Source organism: Typopeltis vanoorti, chromosome 3 (assembly GCF_054136105.1).
Source record: "Typopeltis vanoorti isolate ZY-2024b chromosome 3, IOZ_Tvanoo_1.0, whole genome shotgun sequence".
NCBI lineage: Eukaryota > Metazoa > Arthropoda > Arachnida > Uropygi > Thelyphonidae > Typopeltis > Typopeltis vanoorti.
The window spans coordinates 151,947,512-151,960,430 of NC_143551.1; the positions used below are offsets into that span (position 1 = coordinate 151,947,512).

Sequence of the window (12,919 nt, forward strand, 5' to 3'; positions counted from 1 at the left end):
CATAGCATCCACTTCCTCCATATGTTAGGACAACGACAAGCATAGTCTAAATGGACCGCACCCTGTCAACCCCCTTCCCCTCCTTCTAAAAATCAGTTGCTATTTTAAACCCATTCACCCTTTCCCACCCCATATAAATATAAAAAAATGCTCAGCCCATCCCTAATAATATAATATATATGTGTATATATATATATTATTCAAAAAACCCGGGTTTTTTCCATTTCTATTTAATTCTCCCACATTGCCCCCCCCCCCCCCCCACACACACACAGTAGTTTGGACATCGCAGAAAGAAGAAAAGCCACAACACTCATAAAAAGGTATGTGTAAATTTTTCTTCCTTTATGCTACATATATTTATTGGTAAATATACATCTACAATGCCATAAGAATCCATGAGTAAAAAAGCCAATGATATTTAAACAGGGGCACTCCTAAACAGAAGCAGGCAAAATAGCCGTAAATATAATATATATTTTAATTATCCAAACAAAACAAATTAAAATTGAATAAGTAGGTAAAAAAACCAACAAACAGCAGCAGAATGACAAGTAATAAAAGAGGGGTGAAGTGAACAACAGTATGGTTTTATTGCTTCCGCCTCCCCTTGTTGTTTTGTCAAATTTGAAGTAAACATGTCTTATCAACATTTCAACCGATAGCTTGTTGTTTATTGATTTTTATTACTGAAGGTTTTCTCCTTCAAGCAAGGCTCAGTATATCTTCAGAAGTGCTAAATGATACTTGGACAAAGTGTGTCCTGAGTTAACCCCAGTATTTATATATTTTTTGGAAACGTTTTTTAATAATGGAAAAGTGGCTTAGAACTAGGACTTTGAAAAGAAAAGCAAATGAAACAGGTGATGCTAACTCTAATTGTGATACATGTGTTGTAATGGCAAATAAATCTGATACTATTAAAGTAGAAGAAACAAGCAGTGCCAAGAACAAATACAGTAGGAAATATAACAGTTCATATTTGGAATTTGGGTTTACTTGGTGTGGAGATGAAAGTGAAAAGAAACCTCAATTTGTTTTGTGTTATGAAGTGTTGTCGAATGAGTGCATGAAACTTGTGAAACTCTGACGACATTTAGAAACTAAACATTGTGATGTGAAAAATAAGCCAATTGAATTTTTTCAGCGATGCTTATGGATATTAAATAATGGAAACATACAGTTTCTGCCATGGGTTCAATTAATAGCAAGGCACTGGAAGCATCCTATTTCTTAAGTTTGCACATAGCGAAAACAGGGAAACCTCATTCTATCGGAGAAAATTTACTACTTCCAGCTATAAAAGATGTGGTAAAAACTATGTCTGGACAAGTTACTAAAAGATGTTAATTTCATTCCTCTTTCAAATGAGACTGTCAGTTGCAGAATTAATGATATGGTAGGTGACATAGAATCTCAGTTAATCGAAAGAGTTAAGAAGAGCCCTCATTATGTGTTACAAATAGACGAGACTACTAATGTTGCAAATGATGCGCAGTTAATATGCTACATAAGATATGCGCATGATAACAATAATAATGACGATATTCTGTTCAGTAGAACTTTGTCATCCCAAACAAGTAGCGAAGAATTATTTCACACACTCAATAATTACATAATACACAAAGAGATCCAGTAGGAAAAATGTATGGTCTTCTGTTGCGATGGAGCTTGTGCCCCTACAGACAGGCATAGTGGGATTGTTTCTATGTTCAAGAAAGTAGCTCTGGATATAAATTGGGTACATTGTTTCACACATAGGGAAGAGTTAGCCTCCAAAGGAATGCCACCAGATTTTAAAACTGTGCTATACAATGCTGTAAAGCTAGTTAATTTTATTAAGGCTCGACCGTTAATTAACAGGTTATTTTCAATACTCTGCGATGAAATGGGCAGTGAATATATACAACTTTTTGCTTCATTCTGAAATTTGCTGGCTTTCCAGGGGCAAAGTACTAACAAGGTTATTTCAATTAAGGCATGAAATTTTATTGTTTGTAAATGAATGTAATTCTGATTTTTGCATCCCTCCTTGTTGACGAAGTATGGTTATCAACACTATCTATCCTTCAGATATTTTTTCAAAATTAAATGAGCTAAATCTCTCCCTTCAAGGAAATTTTTTAACTGTTCTTGACGCCTACAAAATAACAATGACAAAATAAAGGCATCTGAGAAAAAAATGGTGTTATGGATTAGTTATGAAAAAGACTGACAATTTGCACCTTTTTCAACATTGGAACCTTTTTAGTGGAAAATGATATTTTTGTTGATTCTGAGTTTCTGGAAAGGGTTTGAATTCAAGAATTCAAAACTCTGAATTTTGAACACAGAATTTTGCAACATATTTTCCAAATAACTTTTATAAGAAATTTCTGTGGGTTCCCAATTCATTTCAGGCTTACAGTCATGAGAATGACCTTTCATTATCGAAAAAAGAACAGTTAATTGAGCTTAAAATGTAATTCTGTGATCTTGGTTTGGCTTGAATCTGGATCTCACCTTCTGTGAGAAGTGAATTTCCCGAATCATTTGAAGCATTGAAAATCATCATGCAGTTTTCTACAACCTATCTTTATGAGAAGTATTTTCATTGCTCTTTCAAATAAAACCAAAATATAGAAATCGTCTTGGTGTGTGTGTGCTGATCTTCAACTGAAGTTGACCAATATTGAGCCAGATATCCAGCAACTCTGCAAGGGCCGAGAAGCTCAACCATCTCATTAAAAGTAAGTAGTAACATAATTATATCATATTATTTATCCGTTTAATAAAAATTAAAACTCTGTTCAATGACAATACACTTTTAATCATTTACTTCCACATGTATTCAAAACATGCTTTTAGATTTATCATGTTATAAATGGCATAATTTTCCCCAAATGTTGGTAATCCCCAAATAGGTTTTTAAAAACAATTACATAAATTAGTGGTTTATAGAATTGTTTTAGGCATTTTACTGGTCCTTGGGCCTAGAAAGGTTGAGAAACGTTTGGTTATATTGTTTCCAGATTGTTATAATTATATATATATATGATGTAATTAATTTTTTAACTTGGGGATATTGTATATTAGGGTTACCAAGTAATTTTATAAGCTTGGTTATTTAAACTTAATAACCATTAATTAGTAAATAACCAAGATTATAAAATTACTTGGTAACCCTAATATATATATATATATATATATATATATATATATATATTAAAAAGCAGAGGTGAAAGGCTAAATTCTTGATGTACTTCTCTTGATATGTCTTCCCATTCTGATATTTGTTCTAATTTGACTGCTAATTTATTTCCTGTGTATATATTTCTTGAATAGACTGTATGAACTGGTTTGGTATATTTAGATCGGTTAATATTTTAAGTAACTTTTGTCTATTAATTTTATCAAAGACTTTTTTCATAAGCAATAAAGGCCATGTATGTGTTTTTCCTGAAATTCTCTTTGCTTTTTGATTAATGTTTTAGAGTGAAAATTGAGTCTATGAAAGATCAGCCTTTTTGGAATCCATTCTGTTCTTCTAGTAGTTTGTCTTCTACAATACTGTTTATTTTCTCTTAATATTCCTGCATACATTTTTTCCCCTGCATTTAACAGACTAATTCCCCTATAGTTATTGCAGTGATCTTTATTTCCTTTTTTATAAATTGGAATAACCAATGCTTTTTTTTCCAAGAGCAGAGTTTTTCCAGAAACCCAGACTATGTTAAAGAATTTCAGAAATCTTTCATTAAAATTTTCACCTGCATTTTTGTACAGTTCTATGTTTATCGTTGTATAAATTGCCTCTTTATTATCATCAGTCCAGAGATTTTGAAAATAAGTTATCCATTTTTCTAAATCTATTGTTTGTATTTTAACCTTTTATTTTTATTTATTTATTTATTCTTTCTTTCTTTGTTCATGTATTTTATTATTTTATAGGTTTCTGGTTGTGGCTTAGTTATATTATATTATTATTATGTAACACCTCCAGGGAGTCCAAGGACTCATCGAGGGAGGGCTCTACAGCTCTCCGTCTCTACCACTCCACTAATCGCAACTACCTTCATCATCTACACCAGCGCCATCTACTTCCAACCGCCACCACTATTTTCACAGACAATCACATACATCCATGCCCATGGCAGGATTCGAACCCACAGCCTTTTAGCTGGAGAGTGGATATGTTAACCACATGGCCAACTAGGCTTCTTTTGTAGTTCAGTTACAAAATTGTTTTCCACACTTCTCATTTTACAACATCACTGTTTCTTTTGTATGCTATTTTTACTTCTACTGTCTTGGAATTGAGCCATTTCTGGTAACTCTCTTTTTTGTTTTTATTATCTTTTCTATTTCTTTGCCCCAGTTTTGTAGTATTCTTTTTCTGTTCCATTAACTCTTTTTCCTAAGTATCAATAAAATTTCTTCTTTATTACCTTCTACAAAGGATAAACTGTCTTCTCTATCTTTGGTGGCATTTACCAAATACCTTGCGAATGCGATGGCTCTTATTTTGGACAAACTGGCCGTTCTTTGGAAAAAAGAATAAAAGAACATCAATATTATATTGATTATAACAAACCTCTGAAGTCTGGTCTGGCGCAGCACAGTATTGACTCTACTCATAGTGTCCAGTGGGATAAAGCAGTTCTCCTCCATAGATGCAGATTCAAATATGAACGCTTATTCAAACAAAGTTGTGAAACTATCTTACACCGAACCGAATTTAAATAGAAATGACTGTATGTCTCTCTGAAAGATCTGGGAGACTTTTATCTTATGTAAAAAAACCATTTATCTTAATAGATTAAATTTGTTATTTCTATTATTTCCTAGCACGCAGTAACAATTGTATTTTAATAGGTGATTCACCGAACATTTGCCTGTATTCCATTCCTATTACAGAGACTGAAGATGTACTATTAATTTTAGTGTGAAATATCTGTCATTTTACTAATTAAAGATTTCACTGTGGTTTTTACGTGTTACTTTATTATTTAATTACTATGCCACAGGTTCCACTAAAAATTTCCTAAGCATTCTGTTGCTGCTTTTGTCAGGATTTGTTTCTGATTTTCCCATTGGGCAAATCAGAAACAAATGTCATTTGATTCCTGTATGGTTTCTATTTTTAAATCAGTGCATTTCTGATATTGTTGTCTGGTATGGAATCTTGTAATGAAGAATTTATTTTCCACTTTATTTATAGCCATTTTGGTTTAAACAGAATTTTTGCCAATACCATAAAATGATCAAGTTTAATTGAAAGCCTGAATATACTGCTACACCAAGGATGATCTCAGCTAATTTAAAATTTGCAATAATGTAGTCAATAACTGACTTACATCTTCTGGCTGACAATGTATATTTTCAGATGATATTACTCTAAAATCACTGAAAGATAGAGATAAGACTAACTTCCTATTATCAATGTTCTCTTCTAGCTCTTCTCATTATAACAAGAACAGTTCACTGCATGTGTCCTGTGACTTTCTCCAGAAAGACGTGAGCAGAATTCTTAATAGCTTGGATACAAATATTCTTCTAGTCAGCATGGTATCCCCATAAAGTGTACTCAAATTTAGCATCCATCCAATATACAGTATATACAAGCTGCCATTCTTGTCTGACATGTACACAACATATGTAACGCAACCTAAATTCAGCACATCACAAAAAAGGAAGAAAAAGTTAGAATGCAGTTAGAGCACAAAGAGAGAAAGTGAAAGAGTTAATTCTGTCCAGAAACAATGATTTAAAAGCAAAAAGTATGGAATATGAAAGAGTTAAAGCAGAAAAGAAGAATAAGAAAGTAAAAGTAGAAAGTCTGTTGTCATGGTACACGAAGAGTACTGAAAGTGGAACAGGACTGACTAATGGTGAGTGAGCAAGATATATATATGAGAAATTAAGCAAACCTGATGTCAATAAGGCAATCATGATGGCATATCACCATGTGTGCTAAGTGGGGAGGGAAAATCTTCCAGGGAGTTAATGACAGCCTTAGCATACACACATAATTATTTAACAAGAGTCTTGCAACAGGGTAAGTTCCAAAGGAATGGAGAGTGGAAAAATTGTTCTACTTCATAAAGGAGGTAAAGGTGGCAAATGAAATGTGCAAGGAACATATACAGATACACTTAGATTTTGCAGACCCATTTGACAGACTGCCACATAACAAGTTAGCAACTAAACTAGAACAAATGGGATTACATACTAGATAAGTGAAATTTAAGTTGATATTTAAGTTGCAGCACATGGGTTTGGATGCCAGGTTGGTCAACTGGATTCAGGATTCGCTGTCCGATAGGTATCAGAGAGTAGTGTATGGTGGGGCAGTTTCAAGGAGGCAGAGGGTTACAAGCGAGGTCCGACAGGGCTCAGTACTGGGACCTATATTGTTTAACCTTTATATCAATGACATTGTCAGTAGATTGCAGGGGGATATTCAGTTGTTTGCAGATGACGTGAAGCTGGGAAGGGTTATTGGTAATAGTGAAGATGTGGTAGCCCTGCAAATGGATTTGAATAAGCTAGACATATGGGCAAATGAATGGGGATGTCAGTTTAATGTACCAAAGTGTAAGGTCTTGAGGTTTGGGACAAATTGATGGGATGCTGCATACTCTATTGGAGGAGCTATGCTGAAGGAAATAGAAGAGACAAGAGATTTGGAGTTGATGATTGATAGAAATCTGAAATTTAGGAGACATATTGCAAAGGTGGTGAAGGTAACACAGAGGATTACTGCAATAATGAGAAGGACGCTGACCTGCAGAGATAAAAGAGTTATAATTCCATGGTATAAGATCCTGATCAGACCACGCTTAGACTATTGTTCTCAGATTTGGTCCCCAGGATTTGAAGGGGATAAATTAACTGTGGAAAGGGTACAGAGGCAGATAACAAAGACAGTTTCAGGACTGTACAATGTTAGTTATGAGGATCGGCTGAGGGAATGTGGACTGCAGAGTTTGGTGAATAGAAGGAGGGGTGATATGATTGAGACTTTTAAACTATTGAGAGGTGGTTACAGGGTTGACACTGGGGAGTTCTTTCGCTTGGTTGAACAGCTGGAAGGAGTGATGACAAGGGGCCATCCCTGGAAGTTACGAAAGGAAACTGTGAGCAAGAGGGTGAGGAGTGGTTTCTTTGCATGGAGGGTGGTTGAACCATGGAATGCATTGCCTGATAGAGTGGTGAGAGCGAGAACGGTCAATAAATTTAAGGAGTGGTATGATAGACTTTGTGTTTCCTATGAGGGACCTCTCACGATGAGTCTTTTGACTCTATGGAGGCCTGAATAATAATAATCACAAAACAATGATATGTGCACGCAGACACTAACACTAAGCAAATAAGGCCCCTGCTGTTTGTTGCCTGCATGCATATGCCATTGTTTCGTGATCCCCGAAGATGGCAATGTAGTGTTGCTGAAATATAGGAAGGTATTGATTAAAGTTATTAATTAATATTATAGTATACATTGTTATGAAAAAATTAAAAGCTAATTTCAGATAGATTAGGAAAAAAAGAGAAGAAAACACTAAAGAATAAAATTATAAAAGAGTAAAATTGCTAAAAAGAAGTTTACATCTTAAAAGAATGTATTCAAGTAAATAACTACTTAATGGAGCTTTTTGCTCTTTCAAGAAACTCAGGTTGCTTTTCAGGGAGTAGGTTATCCTTTCTGATGTCATCTTTTGTACCACTTCCTGCAGCCTTTAGTTTAATTTTATTCTGAGTTTTCAATTTTGAACTCTGAGGGATTATTTGTGCTGTATTCAATACTTGCTTGGGTCTTTCAAACTTTTCAAGTTCTGAAAAAAAAATTCAAATCTGTTAATCAAATATTAAAATAACTCTGTTGTAAAACAACCAAATAAAAGAGAAATGAACTGGTTCACTAATAATGATTAATATTACAGCCACCTCCATGAAGTCAGAAGACCAACTATAATAAATTTAGTTTAATCCTTTACCCACGTGAAGGCAAACAAAGTTTGCACCTGAAGCAGTTCAGGACTGAGGCAACTCGTAGTAAAGATGGACCAAGCTCTCATCACTCTGTACACCATCTCATTAAACTTTTGAGCAACTCGTATAAGTAAATATGACCTCTCCATTGCTTCTGCCTTAGTATCACCACTTCTGGGTCTACCTCCCACTGATGTGACCTCAATAAAAGTCAAAAACGGTCTGGGTAGTGGCCCATCCCTTAATGCACAGCATTATACCTGTCTGCAAGGAGATGTGCTTTGCATTATGGGAGATACTGAGACAAAGAGTGACGAGATCTTGGTCCACCTTTACTACGAGTTGCCTCAGTCCTGAACTACTTCAGGCACAAACTTTGTTTTCTTACACTTGGGTAAAGGATTAAACTAAATTTATTATCTACTCGTACTGAATTGCGAAAATGAAGTTTAGATTTTTCTATCTGTGCAAACAGCTCACCATATGCCTCCCCAGCTGAATCAATGAATTTTGTCATAAAAGTTTAAATACTGAATTTCCAAGTTTGTTTTCAAACTCGTTTTTGCTCCAATAATACTTGTATATTTGAGTCTATAGTTAAACTTTGAAAGCTGCTTGACTTTGATTCTTTTTAAAATATTCTTACATATTTATCTTTTCAATACAGGACTCTGTGGTGAAATCTGTAATAATCAACTTGCTGGGTGGAGATGACACTAAGTAGATAACTAACCTAACTAACATAGTATATTTTTTTTGATCGGGATGAAACTGAGGATACTTTTTTTTTCAAGTGTTGGCAAGCATTACAGCAGCTGTGATCTCCTACTTTCAGAGGTATAACTGAAAGCTAAAAACAATAAAACTAAAAGAGAAGACAGAGTTAGCAATCCAAGTAACCAAAAAAAAAACATATTCCATCATTCACTATCCAGATCTCAATACTTCCATTAATTTTCTCATTCCAAAATGTATTGATTATGGGGGAAAAAAAAATTCCTCTTCAACAGATGAACTCATTTCTCCAGTGAACCTGGAGAAATGAGTTCACCTGTTGAAAGAGGATCCTCCCCCCCCCCCAGGTCTTTATTCTAACTTCATGAACTATCGCTCTTTCTGACAACATTCAATTCCAACATTTTTTACCTTGTTTATTTTCTTTTTTCATTTTCCTCCTACTCAAATCCATCAGCAGTAATCCAGTTACCCAAATCACTCAGATCAGATTATTACATTCTGATTTTCATTAAAAATGCACCAAAATAAATGAGTCAGGCAGTCTTAATTCAAAAACTTGTACCTTCACCAATAAATAACCGGCTGGAAAGACACTTGACTCAAGATGAGTCCTAATCATTTATATAAATTAGATCGAAGAACATTTAATCATATTTTCAGCAAAAAAAAAAAATGAAATGTGGGTATTTAGCACATTAAGTACTTGGAATGTCACAAACAGAATACAACAGAGGAATTTAAGGAGAGGGATCAACTGATTACACTTTCTCTTCTAATCATCCACTGGTAAAGTAACCATTAATCTACCATATGGGAATGTCCTCTACCTTCATCATATTGTTTTATGTGTGATACCACAAAGTGATCAAGTATATCTATCAAGTTTCTTATATGATAATTAAATAAATGATATAAAATAAAATAACAACATCTAATAATCTCATAAGGCATATTCCGGTAACTGGACCACATTTTTTTATTAAGCTAAAAGCACAATAAAGAAATAAAACCTGACAAGTTTCGTAAGTCGTTTGACTTACATCTTCAGGGGTAAAAGGTAACTGAAAGTTAAAACAACAAAAAAATAAATTAATAGTTCATACTATACAGTTGTAGCCATTTGACTGTTCATAAAATTAAAAAATCAGAATGCAGATTCAAAGCAGTGCTAAGTTTACACAATGCTGGATGATGCCACGTTCTGTTGTTCACGATCGTAATGTCCAAGGTCTGACTGAGGTATATTTTTTTATCAAAACTGACCAAACTTGGTGTAGAATTAAGCCTTGGTTTTTATTGCATTGTGTTGGAATTCTAAGCATGTTTGCAGCTTCTTTAAATATGCATGAACGAACACCAAAAGGATGTACATAACAGAAGAGAACACAAATGAAGTCTAGTTTTCCATACCACTTCTACCGGCCCCAATGTACTCTGGCAGAAAACAAACATGTCTTATATAGAAAAAAACTGTTACATAAGGAAATTTAAAGAAGCTGCAAACATGCTTAGAATTCCAACACAACAATAAAAACCAAGGCTTAATTCTACACCAAGTTTGGTCAGCTTTGATAAAAAAAATATATCTCAGTCAGACCTCGGACATTATGATCGTGAACAACAGAACAACACGGCATCATCCAGCATTGTTTAAACTTAGCACTGCTTTGAATCTGCATTCTGATTTTTTAATTTTATGAACAGTCAGACGGCTACAACTGTATAGTATGAACTATTAATTTCTCTTTTGTGCTGTTTTAACTTTCAGTTACCTTTTACCCCTGAAGATGTAAGTCAAATGACTTACGAAACTTGTCAGGTTTTATTTCTTTATTGTGCTTTTAGCTTAATAAAAAAAATGTGATCCAATTACCGGAATATGCCTTATGAACTTCTAAACCACAGAAACCTCCACTTACAATCCAATAATCTCATCATGTAAAAAAGAATAATAAGTCATCATCATCATGCTTGTCAAGGATTTAGGCCTAGAATAATCATTGGTTGAAATCACACAAAAAATTTTTGGAAACAAATATGACTATAACTCTGTTGGTGTTATTTTCTATGATCATAAAGTTAATACAAACTAAATAAGATTTTGTCCATTCTTTTACCTTTTCTGTATTGTTCAGCAGATCGTACTTCTCCATAAGTAGCTAAATAATTTATTAGGCTCTGTAAGAAATCATGATGCGATACTGTTTCACTGTCACAGATCACAGCTAAGTGACGCCTGGCACGAGTTATCGCAACATTGATCCTCCTATCTTCAGCAAGAAAACCGACTTCACCTGAAAATAGGTAGTATTTATTTTAATTTCTAATATTTTGTTAATTCAGATACTTTAACACTAATTTGAAGTAATTTTCATTTAAAATAAAGAGGAGTCTCTCTCTCAGTGTATATATTATTATTAAATGGGCATTCTATGGAGTCATATGTATTATTAAACTGGTATTTCCATGGAGAAGGACAATTCATATTCTTGTCAACTTCTAATTCTCACATTCTTGTCAAGTTATAATCCTCACATTTGCCAACCACACAATTACATAACTTTCTAGGGATGACCTATTGTTCTCTTTCATCCCATCGTATACTGAAAAATGTCTTCTGCATCTATTCCATCTTTAGTAACTTCTATGTTTCTATCATATCCCCACTTTTCTGTATATCAACTAAAGTATGTAACCCACAAGAAACCAAGTGACCAGATCTGTGCACAATAATGCAGAAATAGTGGTATCAAAGCCTTATAAAGAAAGATAATAACCTCCTTATTCCTGCTTATCAGTATGTGTTTATCAATACCCAAGAGTCCGTGCAGTTAGCCTAGTGGCTATGTACTTCCCAACATGCCTGGAGAAGGAGTGTCCTAGATTTGATTCCCATCAATGACATGAGGAGCTTAAGGATCTTTCTCAGCCATGTCCAAGTTAGTCGGTCTTGGGCGTGGACAGCAGGGTCCCTCCCCACCACCACCAGTTTATCTGGGGTTTTTTGTCCTGCAAGCAGGCAAACCGGCTGTGTGAACACACGCTGCTACAGTCAAAAATACATACTTAATCCCTCATTAAGAGGGCTCAACCAGTCTAAAGAGCAGTCAAGGAATAGGGAGAACCCCATATGAATAAATAAACAAATAAAGATCCAAGAGATCCTTCGCACTATTTCCACCAGCACGAAGGCCTTCATTTCTATACACTATACTAGCAGCACACAGAAGACAGATTCAAAACTGCTAGTATAGTGTTTTGTTGCAAGCTGAAACTCATCAAGAGTTGTAAAGCTAGAAGTATAGTGTTTTGACTAATTTCTCTTTTATTCCCTCTAAATGTATTCAGTTGATCCCTGATGATACCAATTTATTCTATTATCTACTTTCATATTTAATTGACATTTTTACTAAAAATTGTGCCTAAATAGGTGAAATATTTTACTTATTCTGTAGGTTTCTCATTCAATATTCTTCTGATGTCTTGTTTGTCAAAAAATCTACAGTAGACATATGGCCAATTTTCTGGCATGATAGAAGGCAATTTGCCTTAGTCGTTTGTGTAGGATTGGAGGTGAGGAGTGATTCATAAATTAAAATTCAATTAATTTTAATTTATGCATTTGAGAAATGGGTTAGAAATAAAGCTGTTGATCACAGCCTAGAGACCACAGCCAAAAGAGTTCTGAGAAAAATTATGGGATTGGACAGATTGCATTAGTGGAAGTATCATATTAAAAATGAAGATATTAAGAAGGAACTTAACATTGTTCACATTCAGGAATGTATTAAGCAGAACTAATCCCAGGTGATATGGTTTCTTAAGCAGAATGGAAGACAAAAGATTAGCAAAGCAGATGCTTGACATGATGATATCAGAAAAAAGACTCAGAGGAAGATCAAGTTCTAGGTGGATTGATGCAGTCAGAATATCTTAGAAGATCTGACAAATAGTGGAGTGCTGGAAGATAACAGACTAATCTGGAGAAAAATGGTTAAGAGGAAGCAGGTAATTATATAAACTTTTCATGTTAGTACTATCATAATACTTTGAACACCCCTTGAGAGTATATATCAAGAATTTGTTGATGACCATTAACAGAATACTAGAACATTGTCAGATCTTTCAAGTTATATTGCCAAATAATAAAAATACTGTCTATAAAAATCCATCCAATAGATAGTCTCAGAAGTTTGAGATAAAGTTACTT

The 12,919-nt window shown here is 34.2% G+C and overlaps 1 protein-coding gene across 7 annotated transcripts in view; it reads right to left on the reverse strand.

Annotated features, from left to right (window-relative positions):
- The window catches only part of LOC150108661 (DNA-binding protein SMUBP-2-like), a 240,629-nt gene that overhangs the window by 30,445 nt on the left and 197,265 nt on the right, over positions 1–12,919 (reverse strand). For all 7 annotated transcript variants that reach the window (XM_090390909.1, XM_090390907.1, XM_090390911.1 and 4 more), the window contains 2 exons: positions 10,827–11,003; positions 7,622–7,814 (listed from right to left, as the gene is read on the reverse strand). In XM_090390909.1, the coding sequence (XP_090247035.1) occupies positions 7,622–7,814; positions 10,827–11,003 (370 nt within the window). The remainder of the gene's footprint in view (positions 1–7,621; positions 7,815–10,826; positions 11,004–12,919) is intronic.